This window comes from Hippocampus bargibanti, linkage group LG05 (assembly GCF_051943395.1).
Source record: "Hippocampus bargibanti isolate YZ-2025 linkage group LG05, ASM5194339v1, whole genome shotgun sequence".
Lineage (NCBI taxonomy): Eukaryota > Metazoa > Chordata > Actinopteri > Syngnathiformes > Syngnathidae > Hippocampus > Hippocampus bargibanti.
Window position 1 is genome coordinate 5,359,111 of NC_142738.1, and position 20,890 is coordinate 5,380,000.

Sequence of the window (20,890 nt, forward strand, 5' to 3'; positions counted from 1 at the left end):
TATAAATTTTAAAAAATAGAATATACAGTAGGTAGGTAAATAACTAGCTAGCTAGCTCAGTAAAGTGTTCTTGCTAGATAGCTAGCCTGTTATTAACTATCCATCATCCATCCATCTTCTGTCGCTTATCCGGGGTCGGGTCACAGGGGCAGCAGCTTCAGTAGGGAATTAACTATGACATTATAAATAACAGGCTACCTAGCTATGTACTTTAGGTAGGTAAATGTATAGCCATCTAGCTAAGTAAAGTGTTCTTGTTAGCTAGCTAGCTTGTTATTAAATATGATATTATAAATAACAGGCCAGCTAGCTATATACTGTAGATAGGTAAATAACTAGTTAGCTAGCTGAGTAAAGTGTTCTTGCTAGCTAGATAGCCTGTTATTCATAATATGATATTTAAATTATTAAATATATTATAAATAACTGGCATTTAAATAATTAAATATATTATAAATAACTGGCTATCTAGCTAGCAAGAACACTTTACAGTGAGACCTCAATTTACGAACTTAATTGGTTCCCAGACAGAGTGTGTAAGGCGAAAAGTGAGTATCTCAAAAAAAAAAAAAAAATCCCATTGGAAACCATTAAAATGGGAATAATCCGTTCCCGGGTTTCCATAAAATATACTTTTCAACTAAATAAGCCTTAAAACTACACACAACATACCTTATTCTACGTATAATAAATGTGCTATTGTATGGTAATGAAAGAAATACACTGCATTGTATCATAATGTCACTTTATTTACATTTGTGATGGTCATTTATGGCTTGATGGAATGGCGTTGGAAGTCGAAGGTCAAAGGGAATTGCTGTTTGGAAAGAGAGGCGCATTACATAGCGACTGTAATTGAAGAAATAAACTGTGCTGTAAAATAAAGTTTTATTTACCTTTTTGATGGTCGTTGATGGCTTATGGAAGGAGAGTCACCTTGAAAGGACTGTTAGTAACTTAACCTCTGGTGCTGTTCGGTCGTGTGCTTCCGCCGAAGATTACTCCGCCATCCGTGGTGGGTGTGTATTATGAAAATAGTGCTTATTATAAGGTTTAATTTTCATAAATTTGACGTTTGTAAGACAAAAAGTTAGTAAGTTGAGGTCTCACTGTACTTAGCTGGCTGGCTAGTTATTTACCTATTTACAGTACATAACAACTTTATGAATCTCCCAAAATACACAAATTAGATTCAAATGCCCATCACATAATCACATATGAAATTATCAGTGCTGTGGTCCGGCAACGGATGTTAATCAGTAAACTGCTCATCCCGGCAGCTGGTTCACGGGGCCATTGGCCTCTGAATCACCTCATTGACAAGATAGTTCACCAGACAGGACGGACGCATTTTGGACACATAATCGGACGAGGAGAGGCTTTCAAGTGATGAGAATAGGGTTGAAAATGAAGATGTGTGATGAACTTCTCCACATTGACGTTCACGTGGATGAAAACGAAGCCTGCACCTCTGTCCTGAAGCTACTGAGAATGCTGAGACCTCACTGGAGGCCACAAGGCATCCGTATGAAGGCCAGTCACCTTTTGTGTCTGTTGTCTGGCGATTAGCAATCCAACCGATTGACATGTAGGCATTCCACAATGTTGTGTGTTTCCATGTTTAAGTTCTGGAGAGCTTCACCCACGTTATTTATACATGCCCTCCATTCTGTCTCTCAATATTGTATTATCAGGAAATACAGAAGTGTCTTTTATTTAGTTTACCGCCACGTTTCCAGTAATGTGTCTAGTTTCCCTTAAAGGACAACCGACGCCTCTGGACAAGTTGTGTCCATAATTTGTAAAGTCACTTCAAATGACTTCTACTGAGCGTATTTTACAAAGATTCCACGGCATATAGCTATATTTTACGTTTTAAGACTAGCGCTGAATATTCAGGAAGTCTTGTTTCCGAGTTGGTGACGATTCCTGACTTGACTTTAACGTCAGGAACGCCCCTGACCGAGAAAGTGACACACAATGCATTTTGGGTACTTTGTTTGGTCTGAAAACTTCGTGTTGATGGCAATTAAACGGAAAAACACATAATGCAATGGTGAATCGTTGTGTGTTGCACCAAGACTACTATTTGATACTAGTTGGCACAAATTCCCAGCAAACAAATCAGCCCCTTGGGCGCCATTTTGTGCATTTTCTGGGACGCTACATTGGAGTCCTGACGGTTCGAATTGATACGGAAGGACTTCTTTAATCAATTGCAAACATGTATGCTTTCCTCTTCAGAACTATTTGAATCATATTCATAACTGGATGAGTAACAAGAAAACATCTCCGAATTTGAAGCCAATTTTTTGATTCTAGAGCAAGGCAAGACGTCCTGGCGTGACGTCACGAACAAGGGGGCGGGACCTGCTTAAACTCGCCATCTCCAAGGTCATTTTGAAGTAGTTTTGGGACACTTTAAGTCATTTGTATTGGTGTTTTGCATTTGACTAAAAATATCAGCCTGCTTGTTTTGGGTATTTTAGATGCTGTTAAACGTTTTTCTGATGTCAGTGAGGAAACAAAAAAATGGTGTCGGTTGTCCTTTAATTCACTGGAAATGTGCAATATTTTCTCATATTTATTGTCCATACACAACCACAAAATAGTAATAGGTAAAATAAAACGATAGGCTCTAGCGGGTGTAGGTGCGTTAGTGTAACCACAAGAAACTCATTGTGTCGCCATGTTGGCTCAATCAGAGTCTGAAATAGAGTTGATGTTTGTTGGGTGACATCACGTGGACCGGGTGACCTCTCCATCTGTGGCAGGTCTACTAAAACACACACAGACCGCATGCCCCGCTTAATTCGTGTATTGTGCTTTTATTTATTTGGGGGGGCGGGATTTGATCACGTATGAGCGACTCCTGCTCTGGGACCTCGTTTGAGAATGAGAAAGTGTCAGTGATGTGTACACTGTGTCATGTGTCTTGTCAGCAGACACTCGAACACGTAGATTCGGGTTTCTGAGCAAGAACCCACTTCATTTTGAACTATGTCAAATGTGCTCATGTCGAGTGGTTTGTGGTTTTCACCTAATTTCAGTCAACCTTGCCAAATATTGCTTTTTTTATGCTAGGCAAGAACCCTTTCATTATTTTTTAAAACATATCAGAGATTGCAAAGGGAAATATTGCAGGGGCAATGCTAGTGGGCCACAATCTGCAGTATATTTGCACATACAAGCTAGCAACCACTAAATTGACGACAGTGAGGTTAAAATCTTTGAAAGAGGAGCAAAAGAAGCAATTTTTTAAAGCAGCAAAACCTTTCACTAAATCGCCATGGTGGTACAAGGTTTAATTTAGACCGTGCTTACAACAGACGTCTTAGGTCGTTACCACGTAGGCTTAGTCATGCTAATAAGGTGATTGCCTCATTAGTCTGGAACTAATGAGGCAATCAGAGTCAGGAATAGAAGAATAGAGGTAATCAGACAGAACAAAAGAGATAATCAGATTAGCTTCAGGGAGTAGTCTACTGCTCCCCGAACCTTAGAGCAAGCAACTATCAGAGCAGAGGTCTTGCTCCGCCACATCTGTCCATTAGGGTTATATAGTATCAGAATCAGAAAACCTTTATTTGTCCCACAATGGGGAAATTTGCAGTCCACAGCAGCAATTGAAAAGGGATGGGGTGGTGGGGGGTGAAAGGATAGAAAACAAGATATTCATAGCCATTTTATCATGAAATTATTCCAGAGGTAAAAAAAAACAAACAAACCCTTTTCATTGACCAATTTCAATGTCAAATATTTGTACACCAAGGAGAGCCCTCGATTGATTTCAGCAGCTATTGACTCAAACAATAGTTTCCTTATATGACTGACCCATCTTCTCAAATATTCTTTCATGTTCCTCTGCTATTGCAGACATTCACCGAAGGCATCACCAACCGTCTGCTGGGCTGCTCCGCGGACGAGTCCGACTGTGTGCTGGTACGAGTCTACGGCCAACAGACCGAGCTCTTTGTGGACCGTCAGCGGGAGGTGGAAATGTTCCAACTCCTCCACGCTCACGGATGCGGCCCGCAGATCTACTGCAGCTTCCGTAACGGCATCTGCTACCAGTTTGTCCCCGGAGACGTGCTGGAGGACAGGATGCTCTGCCAGCCCTCCATATACAAGTTAGAAGAATTCCAGTCAATTGCGTTTTTCTTTTTTGTCATGCAAGTGTATAACGTATAGACAAGAAGGTTTCAAAAGCATGAGTTGTTGACCCATTGTCATCTTACGTCCACCGTACTGCACACGGTAGATATTTTTCTTGCAAAAAGACGAAACCTTTGATAATCGCCGAATCAAGATCTTTTCAGTTTTTTTTGTCATTACCAATGGTGAATTCATGGAAAGTGGGAATCTGCAATGCCTTTAGCGCTTCAAAAAAAATCACTTAATGCAAGATTGATTACTACTTCATAACATGTGGAACGTTTCACATTTTTATAGGGTATTTTTCATAACTCAACGTAATAATATTTAGCTCAAAATAAGCTGTAGTTCGTACGTAAAATGTCCGTCTCAAACATGATATACAGTGATACCTCAGTTTACGAATCCTTGGCTTATGAACTTTTTGGTTTACGAACGTTACATTGATGAAAATTTTACCTTGGCATACGAATTATTTTTCGGGATACACATGGAGCGCCACAATGAGTGATGTGTCGTTGGCCAACGAGCCGGTTCTCCTCACAAGAAAATGGCAGCCGACTGTTTTATTCCTCTATGACTTTATTATGCAGTTTATTTCTTTAATTTTAATACCATAACACATTTATTATACATAAGACAAGGTATATTTTGTGTCATTTTAAGGGTTAGAATATTAGAAAGTAGAAAATTATGTTTTATAGAGACCTGGGAACGGATTATTCTCATTTTAATGGTTTCCTATGGGAAATAAATTTTTGGGATACACACTTACACACTGTCCGGGAACCAATTAAGTTCGTAAGCCAAGGTATCACTGTATTTTAGTCCGACAGCATTTATAGTAAGTCATTGTTAGTGTCCTTTAAAAAAAAACATTAAGTTGCTAACAACGTAAATACAAGGCTGTTCTACAGTCCTATAAATTAAAATCAAATAACGGCAAAGTATTTAAAAAATAAATACATTTAACTCATTCACTGCCATTCCCGAATTTATTCGGGAATTGAAAATGATGTAGACCGCCATTCCTGAATTTGTTCGGGTTTTGTTTTTCCTTGCTGCGGGTGCCGATAAAGCGCTGGCCAGACGTCTGGCAATGTTTTTCCCTTCCACCACAAGGGGAAGCATTTCCCCTTTATTCCATGTTAGCGCTTTTTTCCAGCTTCAGCTGTTGTTAAAGCACTATAAAAACCAATATGGATGTATTGCATTGTATTTTGGACAGCTGCCTCCATTTCAAGCTCAGATAACTCCAGGCCCATATAATTTAGGAATTAACTCTTTTTTTCTGAAGAAAGAAGAGAGTGTAACGCTGTAGTGAATGTTTATGTAGTCCTAAAACTCAATATTCTTTGGGTCCTGGAATTTGAGTGAAAATTTTTGCACATCTTCTGGCAGTGAATGAGTTAAAAAGAAAACAGAAAAAGGGCACAAAGCGGAAAGTGCTGGGAAGCGGAATTTTTTTTTTTCTTGCCAAACACGGATTTCACACTTCTAACATTTTACTGTGAGAATGACGTCAAACTTGGAACTTTAATATTCAACTTTTTATATCTGACATAGCAGCAATGCAATTTGTAACAACAATACTGCATATATATTTCTGTGAGGTCATTTCTAGCAACGTTGACATAGAACAGAAAACATCACCCGAGAAAAGGAGATAAGGAATAATGCAGTGGACTTCCTTTCCACAGATTGATCGCCGCGGAGATGGCGAGAATCCACGCCATCTCTCCACCGAACCTTCACCCCCCCGAGCGTCTGCTGTGGACCAAAATATCTCATTTTCTCACACTCTTAGAAGACAGTGGCAAACTCAGCGGGCCAAGGTAATCAACAATAACACAAATGACGATGGTGGTTAAAAAAAATCATTGGAGTTTCATAACAAAGTGCAGATACAGTCATCAGAAAAAAAATGTTATTTTCTAAATTATATGGGTTTGGAGTTATATGAGATTGAAATGTGGGCGGCTGTCCAAAATATAATGCAATACATCCATCCTGGTTTATTAGTATCAAATAGTAGTCTTGGTGCGACACACAACGATTCACCATCGCGTTATTTATGTGTTTTTCCTTCTAATTTCGCCATCAACACGATGTTTTCAGACCAAACAACGTACCCAAAATGCATTGTGTGTCGCTTTCTCGGTCAGGGGCGTTCCTTCCGTGACGTCACGTCAGGCATCGTCATCAACTCGAAAACAAGACTTCCTGAATAATCAGCGCGAGTCGTAAAACGTAAAAGATAGCTATATGCGGTGGAATCCTATTAAAATACGCTCAGTAGACGTCATTTGAAGTGATTTTACAAATTATGGACAAAACTTGTCCACAGGTGTCGGTTGTCCTTTAAAGCGTTATACTTACTGGTACCTGTCCAAGTCAGACAGAGAAAATCCAGGTCATTGGAAATATTCTTCAGGATATACGTCTTGTTCGTTCGTCACTGACCGAGCATTTAACAACACAATCATTGTGTGAGCAACAACGGGAGTGGATGCTTTGCTGCACCTCTCGTGGACCGCCAATAGATGGTGCTATGCTGTGAGCCATGATTACCAACAACTCTCAAAGGGTGTGTGTGTGTGTTTGTGAGCCTGTGTATGTGTGTGTATTCATTAGTCTTTGCAAGGAGAGGCATCAGAGGCACTTTTGTACTCTTGAGCGTGAATGTGATCTTCAGAGGAAACATCCAAAGAAAGAGCAGGAAGATGGTGCACCTGCAGAGGAGGTCTTCAGCCTAGGCGCCACCCGCTGCGCATAGATAGGCGGCGCGCAGCTGCAACACGCGCACCGAGGCCAATAGTGCAATGCGAAAAAGGCATCCCGCTGGGTCGCTGGCATGCACTGGCGCGAGCGTACAAGAGTGCAAAGAAAAGGCAACGTGGCATCGGAGTCATATGTAAATAAGTCGCTATTGATAAACGGAGGAAATTCCCGCTAATGAGCAGGAGGCGGACGCACGAACGTCGCCCAAAAAAAGATGGCGACGGCTTCATAAGCTTCGCCTAATCGACACACTTGAGCTGAAAGGGAATCAAGCGTGTTTATCGTGTCGGGCCGCGGCTAACGCAGGTGATAGATAGACTGCAATTAAGAGTGCGTGGTTTTTTAACGCCGCATTTGAGGCCGGCTCAAAGTCAAACGGGAAGTAAAAGGTTACCAAATGTCTGTGTGTTCAAAGGCCTTCGAAATTAGACTTTTTTTTCTTGTTCACTGAATAACGATGGAATCATAAAAAGGACTGGAAATGGCTAAAATGAGACTAAAATGGCCCTTTCAAAATAAAACAGTAAGTGAATTGTAGGTATTGCTTTTTAAAGACTTTTTTTTGTGGGTTTAGTCATGATATACATTTACCAAATTACACATTACTGACCTTTTAGTGATGATTTTTTTTTTTTTTTTGTATTTGTTTGTTTGTATGTTGATTTATTTATTTATTTGTTCATTCATTCAGTTATTTATTTATTTATTTATTTGTTTCATTGTGTGGTATTTATTCATTCATCTTTGTATTTACCCATTTATTTATTCATTTGTTCATTTATTCATTCAGTTATTTATTTATTTATACATTCATTTATTTGTTTATTCAATTATTTATTTGTTTCTTTGTCCGTTGTTTATTTATTGTGTATTTATCTATACCTACATTGTATGTATTTATTTATGTATGTATTTATTTATTTGTATATTTATTTATTATTTTTTTATTATTTATATATATATATATATATATATATATATATATATATATATATATATATATATATATATATATATATATATATATATATATATATATGGAAGAGGTCCTAGAAATGATGAAAAATTAGCTGAAAATGAAATGTATTTATTTATTGGTTCATTTATTTATGTATTTACTTATTTAGTTATTTATTCGTCGATTAATTTACTGTATTTGTTTCTTTGTGCGTTATTTATTTATCTTTGTATTTATCTGTCTACCTACCCATTTATTTATGTATCTATTTATTTATTGATGAATTTATTCCTTTATTTATTTGTATATATTTATTTATGTATTATAATTATATTTTTTTAAAGAGGACCCAGAAATGACGAAAAATGAGTTAAACTAAAATGAAATTTATTTTTTTATTTATGTATTTATTCATTTGTTCATTCATTTATTTACTTTTTTATTTATTCATTGATTAATTTTGTTTGTTTCTTTGTGCGTTATTTATTTATTCATGTATTTGTCTTTATATTTATCTTAGTATTTATCCATCTACCTACCCATTTATTTGTGTATATTTATTTATGAATGTATGTATTTATTTGTGTGTATATATATATATATATATATATATATGCTGGCAGGGAAAGCCTACATGGAGCGCCATAGCCAGGTGGCTGGCATAGTCTACCGAAACATCTGTGCGGAGTATGGACTGGAAACCCCAAGGTCAAAATGGGAAACACCTCCCAAGGTGGTGGAGAAGGACCGAGCAAAAATCCTGTGGGACTTCCAGATACAGACTGACAAGATGGTAATGGCCAACCAACCTGATATCGTGGTCATAGATAAAGGGGAAAGAAAAGCCGTTGTCGTGGATGTAGCGGTCCCGAGTGATGGAAACATCAGAAAGAAGGAACATGAGAAAATCGAGAAATACCAAGGGCTCAGAGAGGAGCTGCAGAGAGCCTGGAAGGTAAAGGTGACAGTCGTGCCTGTGGTGGTCGGAGCACTTGGGGCAGTGACCCCCAAACTCGACGAGTGGTTGCAACAGATCCCGGGAACAACATCGGATATCTCGGTCCAGAAAAGCGCAGTGCTGGGAACAGCACGGATACTGCGCAGAACCCTCAAGCTTCCTGGCCTCTGGTAGAGGAATGGGGACAGACACCACCCATGGTGGGTGAGACGAGGATTTTTTTTTTTTTTTTTTTTTTTTTATATTTTTTTTTTAAGAGGTCCTAGAAATGGCGAAAACATGAGCTGAACTAAAATGAAAGACTCCTTGTTATTTTTCGACCACAGCCTTTTGAGACTTTTTTGTGGGTCTAGTCATGGTCGACATGCCTACCAAATTTCAAGTCACTAAGTGAAACTGACTCTTGGGGTTATGAATTTTGAAACGGTTCACACCCCTCTTTGTACCGCCGCACTTTGGGCCCGAAAACCTCATTTTCAAGTTGTTGTGAGCGCAGCTGTTACCACTGAACACGCGATGTTGCCGCCAACAAGGTCTAAATTAAACATGCTCTGAGCACTGCGAAACATTCGTCCAAATTGTGCAAACTCACATCTCAAACGAAACAAATTTTTATTCCCCCTTTGTGTTATCCTGCAGTTCTGCGTCCAGCCCGCAGTTGCCCAGTTTGGCGATATTGTCAGCGGAGGCGGAGTCGCTGGAGCGCCACCTCTCGCCGTTGGGCTCACCCACTGTGTTGTGTCACAACGATCTCCTGACCAAAAATATCATCCACGACCGCGAAAAGGGTGAGCCAGCAGGGGGATTGCGCTTTTTTTTTGGGGGGGGAGGTCGTGGGGACGTCTTATGAATTATTTTCACATGCGGCCGTGTCGCAGGGCGCCAGCCTTCGCTTGTGATTAACCTGCATGAATACTGCTGACAATAATAAAAAGACTGGTGGGTTTATATGGAAAAGAAAAAACGGCGGTGAAGAAATCACTAGGGAAAGTTGCGGGTGTTGCTCTTACTTTGTGATGTGTTGAATTTAAAGTTCAGAGAAGTGTGAAAATCATCAAACATTAAAAACAAGTGTGTACTGTGCGTGTGTAGTGATGCTTCAACGTTCAAGCTATATCAAGACAATTTATGTTTTTAAAACTGTGAATGTATGTCAAAACTGATTTGTTTAAAAAAATTTGTGGAACCAAAATACCCACATTGACGCATTCACCCGATTATATGCCTTTTTTTTTGCATTTTTGACCCATCAAAAATTTGTTGGAGTGTATTTATATATTTATGTATTCATTGATTTATTTATTGATTTATTTTGTTTAAATATCATTTTTTTATTTATCCCTGGATATTTATTTATTTATTCATTTATTGATTTATTTATTGATATATTTGGTTTATACAGTAAAGTCTCGTTATATCAATATCGGTTATATCGATAGTACTGCTTATTACGATACTATTTCTATGAACGCAAGGAGAAAATTTACATGCCCGCAGTATCGGATATATCGATAGTCCGGTTATATCGATATTTTTTCCGACTCCCGAGAATATCGATATAACAAGACTTTACTGTATATCTATTTTGACGGCTATTTTGACAGATGACGGCTGAAGAAACATTCTCATCGATATCTATTTTTTATTTAACCCTGATATATATATTTTTTAATTTATGCATTTATTCCGTTATTTCTTTTATTTATTTATTTATGTATTTATTTATTTATGTATTTATTGATATATTTGGTTTATATATCTAGTTTTTTCTTTATCCCTGATATATTTATTTTTTTATTTATGCATTTATTCCGTTATTTATTTTATTTCATTTATTTATTTATTTATTTATTTATTTACGGTCTGCATGTGTTTATTTATTTATTTATTTATTTATTTCCTTGTTTGTTTGTTGGTGTTGTTTTTAAAGTTCAATGTAGGATAACAATGAAATAAGCTGTTTCGTCCCATTTCCTCCTTATAGGAAGAGTGAGATTCATTGACTACGAGTATGCCGAGTACAACTACCAAGCCTTCGATATCGGCAATCACTTCAATGAATTTGCTGGTAGGTCTGGTTCTCCGGTAGTCTTGTTGCTGTACTTAGATAGATTTTTCAAGTATTTGTACTTGGGTGTTTCATTTTTTTTTTTTTGGGGGGGGGGTGTACATTTTAATTTGACTGATGTGGAGCCAACCATTGTGCATCATCAAGTCTTTTTTTCCTTCAAGGATCCATTCTTCTCTTTAAGTACGGTGTGACTGTGAGCACTTTTGCCAAATCTGATCACTGCTAACCGCAGCAGTGCGTTAACGTTGGCGCACGGCCGTTGTCATGACGCCAAGCCATGAGGCCATACGGCGTAAATCACGACCGTCTTTCCTGCGCTTTCATCCTCCACCACAAAGAGTCATCTGAACAGCTATGTTGAAAAAAAAAAATCTGCGTCATACCCGTGTCGTCCTATCTTGCATAATACAGTGATACCTCGGTTTACCAACCCCTTGGCTTACGAACGTTTCGCTTTACGAACGTTACATTTATGTCATCAAGTGGTGAGTATAGTTTTGCTTTTTTGATTGTTGCTGAGCGAGTTGCTTGTTCTGTAGCCACAAGGGGACATAAGTCTTCTTGTGCCGGTCTCAAGTCCGGATCAATACAGAGGGTTGTGTCAAGAAAGGCATCCGACGTAAAAGGTTAGCCAAAACAAACATGCGGATCAAACCTCTAAAGATGGAGGACACTGATTTGCTGTGGCGACCCCTTGAAGGGAAAAGCCGAAAGGAAAAGAAGAAGACATTTATGAAAATTTTACCTTGGCATACGAACTTTACCTTGGCATAGGAACTTTTTTCGTACACGGAGCTGCCTCAATGAATGATGTGCCGTTCGCGAACGAGCCCGTTCTTCTAACAACAAAATGGCAGCCGACTGTTTTTGTCCTCTATTCCCCGCCCCCAATCTTCAGTTAAAGCAACGTGATTGGTCAAGAACGCAGCAGTGAGGGAGTTGGGGGTGTTGGTTGAAACATTAAAGAGACAGGCAGACGACAGTGAGAGAGTTTCAACTTTGATAGTTCAAAGGCAGAGAGTAGACTGTTAGGTTAAAATATCCCATCAATCAGGCGCCACAAACAACCCGCACAAGCCATCTCGTACACTTGATGCAAAAAGCTATCAACCCAGCTAAACAGAACACAATTGATGAGGAACTAGATACAATTATCACACAGAAAGCACCTACAAGAGATCATTCCTCAAGATGGTGAAAGAAGAAGGCTACGTTCCTCATCAAGTGTTTAATGCTGATGAAACCGGCCACTCCATTCCATCAAGTCATCGACTATCCCAAAGGTAAATAAAATGACTTTATTATACAGTACAGTTTATTTCTTTCATTATAATACCACAGCACATTTATTAGACATAAAATAAGGTGTATTTTGTGTAGTTTTAAGGCTTAGAAAATAAAAAAAAAAGTAGAAAATTATGTTTTATGGGGACCTGGGAACGGATTATTCTCATTTTAATGGTTTCCTATGGGAAATTAATTTTTGGGATACACAGTTTTCGCCTTACACACTGTCTGGGAACCAATTAAGTTCGTAAGCCAAGGTACAACTTTTTTTTTCTGCCTTGGAAGGTGTTCAGGATATCGACTACAGTCGTTGGCCGAGTCGCCGCCTTCAGAGCGACTGGCTGGAGGCCTACTTGTTAAGCTACAAACATTGCACGGGGCAAGACGTCAACGTCACCCGGGATGAGGTGACGCGACTCAACGTTCAAGTCTGCAAGTTCTCATTGGTGAGCGACGGCTTGACTCGCAACACTTTTTTAAAGACCAAAATCATGAAAATGTCTTCTAAAAAAATGTAACCGAGCATATCTCTGGAGGCGATGAGAGATCGAATAGACATTTTGAATGTAATTGTCATACTTATTGGACAATCAGCCTTAAATGCGCTCTTGAAGTCAATGACATGAGGCAGGCGCAAAAATGGAAGTAATTCCATGACAAACCCGAGTAGAATTGGTTCAAATTGATGGTTTTTTTTTCTGATTGAAGTTCACAAGTACTGAATTTCAACTTGACCATCCCCAAAAATGGTTTTCTCAAATCCACGTGTGGGTCCTGAAGATATTCTCCCGTGTCTTGTTATGATCGGCATGTTCATACAAATTTATATCCATATTTGAAACTGGAGGCAGCAATGTTTATCAGTTTGACACCAGGCTCCACCCACTTTAGTTGCAAGAACGTTCTCAATTTCATATCACCCATCTGTCAAGGAGTTCTGCTTCCTAATGGAACTCTGATTCTGAGTTTGTCAAAACATGAGCCTTGGAATTCACTCAAAATGGCTGCTTTTGAACCAAAATGTCAGACATCCTGCTCAATTCAAAGCATGAGACCTTGAAATTTACTGCACATTCTTTAATGGTCGACGCATCCACCCGATTTCCATTTGTGACCCAGCAACGATTTGTCAGGGTGGTGTGTATTTATTTATTTGTTTATGTATGTATCTCTGTCTGTCTGTCGGTGGGTCGGTCGGTCGGTCGGTCGGTAGGTATTTATTTATTTATTTATTTGTTTGTTTGTTTGTTTGTTTGTTTATCTACTCATTTATTTAGTTTATTTAATTATTCATCTCTTTGTTTATTTCATTTATTTTGATTGTTTTATTTATTTATTTTTATTCAGTTGTGTGTGTGTATTTATTTATTCATCTATTTAATTAGCCCTGTATATATTTATTCTGTTATTAATGTATGCATTTATTTATTTATTTCTCCCTGTATTTATGTAGTATTTATTTATGTATCTATTCATGCATTTACATGTATTTATTTATTTTCTTATTTATGTATTTATTTTTGCATCTATGTATTTATTTATTTTGTTATTTATTTATGTAACTATTTATGCATCCATTAATTTATTCATTTTGATGATTTTGATTATTTCGATTATGAATTTATTCATTTATTTAGTTTAACTATCTCTTTATTTATTTATCCCTGCCTGTTTATTTAGTATTTTATTAATTTATTATATATTCATATATTTATGTTTTTATATATCTTTATATTTGTTTATCCTTGTATTTATTTTTATTTATTTTGTTCTTAATTATCTATCTATCTATCTATCTATCTATCTATCTATCTATCTATCTATCTATCTATCTATCTATCTATCTATCTATCTATCTATCTATCTATCTATCTATCTATCTATCTATCTATCTATCTATCTATATTTATTTATTTATTTCACCAACCTTTTTGTTTATCTAATGTTTTGGGGCCGCTGCTGTAATATTTATACTTATATTATATTATATAGCTCCAGATTTTGTCACCGATATGTGTTCTTGCCAACATTTCTGTTTTTGCCATGTTGAAACCTAAAAGCTAATAAATTCACACACGGAATTGACCCAAAGGTTCCAAACGTCCCTTAAAAGGATCTACCTTGCAATGCATTTAAAACTAAACAACCTCTCAATCTATTTGATGAGTGACTTTTTTTTTTTTTCAACCAGGCATCCAATTTCTTCTGGGGTTTGTGGGCCATTCTCCAGTCACGCTACTCCTCCATTGATTTTGACTTCCACAGGTTTGTGCATCTTTTCTTCATTTTTATTTGCTACACACGGGTCAATACATTTTGATGCATGACAGCACGTTATTATTAGTGAGGGTTATGTAAGACTTTTGAAATCAAAAATAAACAATAGAAACATAGAAATGGACGAATACATCCTGAATATTCTACAGCGCCAAATTTGTGCTATCACGATGTGTAAAGGCTTGTAAAAGCTATCCGCGCCCCCATCTATCATTCTACACATCTGACCCGCGCCATTTTGATGATCCAAATCACTATTGACACCCGGCAGCCGCCACCCGCCCTTACTGCCGCCCTCTCGTAACCTCCCGCAAGCTCAACGACACCGCCCTCGCCTCATTTGGATGCGGAGCCCGTGAGGAAATGTGATCCAGAGGGGCGCTGAGGCACAGAAGCCCTATTGTTTCCCCCATTCCGGCTGTCGCGCCCGCATTTGAGTTTGTATCCCCTAGAACCCCTTGCGCCGCTACCACCAACGCCGTCTGTGCTCCCGGGTCGCCCCCCCAGGTCAATGCACGGATGGGTCGGGTTACCTACGGCCAAGCCGTGGGCGAGCCTGCTAAACTCTACGTTCCCCCTTAGTCCACCGTTGTGTGCATTCATTTGGATTGGATTACCTTTTATTAATCTCGCTATGGAGGAATTTACATTTCGCAGACGCAAAATTATGAAAGGAAAGGAAGAAGTAGAGAGTAAAATACAGTGCTGCTGTAAAGGCAGGTCAAAACAACAACAACGACAAAAACAATATGACAACATAAAGACACAGTCATTCAATCTTAAGCACTTTCTGCACCTTCTTTGTTGCATGAAGCAGTTCAAGATGAAAGAGGGTCCATTTTACCAGTGGATCAGGGACGTCACGGTGAAATGTGCACGTCTGCTACAAGCTAAATGTTGAAAGCAAACACGAAGCTGTAGCATCCATTGAGGAAAAGAGACTGTCTCACATCTCCTATCCCACCCACAGTAAATCCGCTTCTATTCCAAGCCGCGACACTTCCACATATGCGTCAACGCTTCTTTTCTTATCATCGTGGGCTCCTCAAGCCATGTATCCATCCAGCTGCAGACTGTCCAACAGCACCAAAAAAACACTGCCAGAGGCCATGGCCAACGCTTTATCGGCACCCAAGCATGAAAAAAAAAACTAAACTTGAACAAATTCGGGAATGGCGCTCTACGTCATATTTTCAATTTAGGTGAATGGCAGTAAATGAGTTCAGCGCTTTAAGAAATCAAAGTCCGATTTTTTTGAGTCAGAGGTAAGTATCCATGAAACCAATGCAAGTAAATGTTGTCTGAAGTCATGGAAACGCACGTGTGCGTGTGTCTGTGTGTGTTTGTGTGTGTCTGTGTGTGTTTGTGTGTACGTGTGCCCGTTTCTTCCCCCTTCCACCCCCTCCGAACCAAATCTCCATCGACTTCCCGACGAGTGACAGCCGTCTGTGCGGCCTTGTGCTCTAATCCGAGCCAGATGTGCATTGTGACAATAGGAACGTCTTGACTCCATATTTACTTTGCTCACTTGTGTGTGTGTGTGTGTCGGTGCGTGTGTAAGGGGGGGTGACGGGAGGCTTTGGGTGGGAGGTTTTTTGAGTGGGTGAGTGCGCGCGTGCGGTTTCGATGTGTGGTGGCGCTGGCTAGACAGCCCTGTTATTTTGACAAAGACATTATTATGAGGAAATGAACAAGGAGGAGGTCCACCACTGCATGCCGCTCAAGTCCACTTTTTTTTGCACAAAAGGACATTGTGAATAGCTTCTTTTCATTTTTACTCTACCTCCCCTTCGCTCCCCACCAAAAAAAAAAGGGGGGGGGGGGTGTCTCGGTTTCATCCGCAATCACGATAAACTTTAAATACGCCACTTTTGAGGTGTCAGTTTGAGTTAAAGTGTTCATGAAATCACTGTGAAATGCGCCTTTAAAGTTCTTTTTTTTCTCTCCTCCACAGTGTGTGAGCCTTGTGAAGTCAATCATAAAAAATATGCATCATAAATATACTGCGAACAAAGATGAAAAAGGTTTCTTCAGCCGTCATCTGTACTTTTTTGAAGGTGTCGGATGTTTCGCTCCTCATCCGAAAAGCTTTGTCAGCGAACTAAAAACCCTTTTGATACTGACGGTACAAATGATTACTGCCATAAATTTTGACTCGTAAAAAATAAAGGAGAGTAAGTTTCTTCCCAAATTTGCTATCGATATCAGTTAATACCTCATTTGTCTCGATATTATAATAATAATAATAATAATAATAATAAGAAGAAGAAGAATCATACTTTGATGATTGAATGTTCGTGATGCAAAAAGAATTAACCCGGAAGTGGCCAGTTTCAGAAGGTCCCGCCCCCTTGTTCGTGGTGTAACGGCAAGACGTCTTGCCTTGCTCGAGAATCAAAACAATGGCTTCAGATTCAGAGAATATGCTTTGTTGTTACTCATCCAGTTGTGAATATTATTCAAATAGTTTTGAAGAGGAAAGCATACATGTTTGCAATCGATTAAAGAAGTCCTTACGTGTCATTTTGAGGCAATAGAGGGGGAGGATGTTGCACCAAAAAGAAGTAGGAATTAGGAAAAGAAGTAGGAATCAATCAGCCCGTTTCCACAGGCTGATTAATTCCTTACACGGAGCTTTGTCGCCCTCTTCTGCCTCTTTTTGGTGCAACATGAAGTTTTCAGACTAAACAAGTAGAGCAAAATGAATTGACGTGATGGAAGGACTGCTACAATGTGTCCTTTTTTCGCTCAGGGGTGTTCCTTCAGTGACGTAACGTAAGGACTCGTCACCAACTCAAAAACAAGACTTCCGGAATATTCAGCGAGAGTCTTAAAACGTAAAATATAGCTATATGCGGTGGAATCTTTGTAAAATACGCTCAGTAGAAGTCATTTGAAGCCATTTTACAAATTATGGACACAACTTGTCCGGAGACGTCGGTTGTCCTTTAAAACTACATATATATTTCTGCATTTTTTTCGTTGTATGCGTTTCTTAGAGGCCAATGAAATGATTCATCATAAAAATGTATTCCTAAAGTCAAATTTTCAGTTTATGGTATCAAAAGGGTTAAAATGTCAATCAAATGTCCTAATGTCATGCTTTTTTTTTTTTTTTTTTTTTTTTTTTTTTTTTTTTTTTTTTTTGTAGGTACGCAATGGCTCGACTGAACCGCTACTTTGAGAAGAAAGAAGAATATATTTCAATAAAATAACTTGACGAGAGAGCAACACGGTGCAAAATTCCCCATTGTGGGACGAATATAGGTTTTCTGATTCTGATTCTGGTCTGACCGTTGTAACCCTGGGAATGTACAGAAAGGCAGAACGACATGAAATACTGAGACGATTCAAATGGAAAGATGATGTGCAACGATCAACCCAGCTAAACAGAACACAATTGATGAGGAACTAGGTAAAATTATCGCAGAGAAAGCACCTACAAGGGATCATTCCTCAAGATGATGAAAGAAGGTTGCGTTCTTCATCAAGTGTCTAATGCTGATGAAACCGGCCACTCCATTCCATCAAGTCATCGACTATCCCAAAGGTAAATAAAATGACTTTATTATATAGTACAGTTTATTTCTTTAATTATAATACCATATCACATTTATTATACATAAAATAAGGTATAGTTTGTGTAGTTTTAAGACTTAGACAATTAGAAAGTAGTAAATTATGTTTTATGGGGCCCTGGGAACGGATTATTCTCATTTTAATGGTTTCCTATGGGAAATTAATTTTTGGGATACACACTTTTGCGTGTTTGCGTGTTGTGACAATGACAAAAACCCTGGCACTGGAGTGGACACATTTTTCCACATTGTCTGGCAATGAATGAGTTAAACACACAGATAATCATAATTTAACAGCGTTTATTAATGAGTGTTGATGTGACGATGTCTGCCTAGTTGGTTAAATCGTTTTTTTTTTTTTTGTCAACACAAGTCTATGCACCCCTCCCCGAAAAAAAAGTAACCGCAATACTTCTCCAGTTTAACAGTCGGCATGAAATGCTTTCTTTCCATGAGCACATTGTTTCCAACGCCGCCGTGCCTGCGTTGGCCTAAACATCATCACAAAGCTCTTAATCACACTTTACTACACTCACTTTCACCACACACACACACACACACACACACACACACACACACACACACACACACACACACACACACTCACACTCACACACACATGCACACTCAAAGTGATTTTTTGTTGTTACAGTTTTAAAAGTACCGTATACCATTTTGTTGACTCTTGACCACAAAATGGCAGCATCTTATTTTACAGACAAAAAAAACAGAGAAGAAGACTGCCATCAAGAAGAAAGCCTGTATAATATTTCAAGATCAGCCGACAGGTAATCTGTGCCACACGCTATTCACCATGAAATACTTTGGAATCTTGATTTTTTTTTTGTACTTTTATAGAAAGCCACAAATGTTGATTAACTCATTCCCTGCCAGACGATATGCTAAAATGTGTCCACTCCAGTGCCAGGGTTTTTGTCATTGTCACTCCAATTCCAGAACCCACAGAATATTGACTTTTCGGTCGGCATAAACATTCAATGCAGCTTAAGAAATCTTACATTCTCTTATTTCATCAGAAAAAAAAGAAAGAGTTAATTCCTAAATTATCTCTGGAGTTATATGAGCTTAAAATGAGGGCGGCTGTCCAAAATACAAAGATTGGTTTATAGAGCGCTCTAACAACAGATGAAGCTGGATCAAAGTGCTAACATGCAAAGTAGGGAAATGCTGCCCCCTTGTGGAAAAGAAAAACAAACACATCCAGAGGCCATGGCCAGCGCTTTATCGGCACCCAAGCATGAAAAAACAAAACCCAAACAAATTTGGGAATGGCGCTCCACATCATATTTTCAATTCCCGAATACATTGTAAATGTGTTTTTATTTTTATTTTCATTTGTATTTTTAATGTAATTTTAATTGTTATTTTTTTATGTAATTTTAATTTTTTTAATTATTTTTATATTATTTTATATATATTTTTATTTATTATTATTTCATATAAGTATTTTTAAATTTAGTTTTTGTTTTTATTTTATTTTTTTAAATATTGTTTCTATTTTATTGTATTTATTTTTATTTGTATTTTAATTTTTATTTTTATTTTCATTTTTATTTTTATAGTTTTTTTAAATTTAATTTCCTTAAATATTTATTTTTTTATTTTTATTTTTATTTGTTTTTAGATAATTATTTTTTATTTTTAATTTTAATTTTTATTAATTTTTTTAATTTAATTTCCTTAAATATTTATTATTTTTTATTTTTATTTGTTTTTAGATATTTATTTTTATTTTTAATTTTTATCTTTATTCATTTTATTTTTTATCTATTTTATTTTCTCTATGTCATGTACAATTTCTAAATTGCAAACTACTACATTACCCTGTCACTTTGAATCAATATTTTGTCAGCCAAAGCTATCAAAAGTCAAGGACGTGGGCCAGATTTGGGCACAGCATCGACCGTTTTATCAGTTCCTGAACTGTTATAAGGAAAGTTGACCACACTTTCGGAAAAAAAATACAATAAAAAGGTTCAAACTTTGCATCGCCGCGCGTGACAAAAATGCAAGGACTCCCAAGAAAAACATGAAAACAAGTTGCGTGTTCGGCGATGAAAAGTGATGGTGGTGGTGGTGGTGGGGGGTGTTGGCAGAACAGCGGGGGTCAGCAGCCTTGGCAAGCCATTGACAGTAACACCCATCTAAATGCAATACTCACATAAAAGAATATTCTATTAAATATTTTTTTTAATCCGCTGAAAGCTTGAGAAGCGCTCGTTTTGAAAGGCGGCATAAAGGCCTATACTTGTCTTTTAATGCAATTAGAGGAAATCTAAGGCATTTTTTTTACCCCCCAGCAAAATGACGATGGACAAAAGGCCAATTCTTTCATCTTTCAGGCAAAGTCCTTGGGTCCTTTTAAGTGTGATAGTCTACTAATTAAATATTATACGTATGAGACGCGGGTGGGAGGCGGCGGGGGAGGGGGGGGAGAGGCAATGCCACTTTAAAAGTAGCGCTGATTGTTTGAATCAAAGACACAGCTGCAGCCTTGGTGAGTGCGGCGATGTTTTACGACCGCGGGCACGCGCAAAGAATGCAATTGTGGCCGCCACATTCACCGGCGTGGACACAATAAACGCAACTTTCAGCGCAAGTAGACACTTCAACGCTTGCGATTTGTCCCAAAGTGAAAAAAAAAAAAAAAAACAATTTGATCCTGAAAGTTTGGAATTTTCCAATATTGATGGTGAACAAAACAACAAGAATGTCCAAATGTTATATTTTAGATGTGTATAAAGTGATCCATCAGCTTAATTGGTGCCCAGAAAGTGTGTGTAAGGCGAAAAGTTCGTCTTCCA

At 38.0% G+C, this 20,890-nt stretch overlaps 1 protein-coding gene across 1 annotated transcript; it reads left to right on the plus strand.

The window, feature by feature from the left end:
* The first annotated feature begins 1,311 nt into the window (after positions 1 to 1,311).
* On the plus strand, positions 1,312 to 17,787 carry LOC148897609 (ethanolamine kinase 1). The gene is made up of 8 exons (XM_088996146.1): positions 1,312 to 1,533; positions 3,877 to 4,130; positions 5,856 to 5,990; positions 9,492 to 9,640; positions 10,837 to 10,920; positions 12,496 to 12,656; positions 14,402 to 14,475; positions 17,639 to 17,787. Exons 1-8 carry the CDS (start codon positions 1,390 to 1,392, stop codon positions 17,700 to 17,702), a joined length of 1,065 nt encoding a protein of 354 aa, XP_088852272.1. The 5' UTR covers positions 1,312 to 1,389; the 3' UTR covers positions 17,703 to 17,787.
* Positions 17,788 to 20,890: the final 3,103 nt, after the last annotated feature.

Excerpts from the sequence above, each read along its gene's own strand:
- LOC148897609 (XM_088996146.1), top strand. The coding sequence starts at position 1,390 with ATGAGAATAGGGTTGAAAATGAAGATGTGTGATGAACTTCTCCACATT. Across the intron at positions 1,534-3,876 it reads CACAAGGCATCCGTATGAAG|ACATTCACCGAAGGCATCAC; the intron begins GCCAGTCACCTT and ends CTGCTATTGCAG. Across the intron at positions 4,131-5,855 it reads TGCCAGCCCTCCATATACAA|ATTGATCGCCGCGGAGATGG; the intron begins GTTAGAAGAATT and ends TCCTTTCCACAG.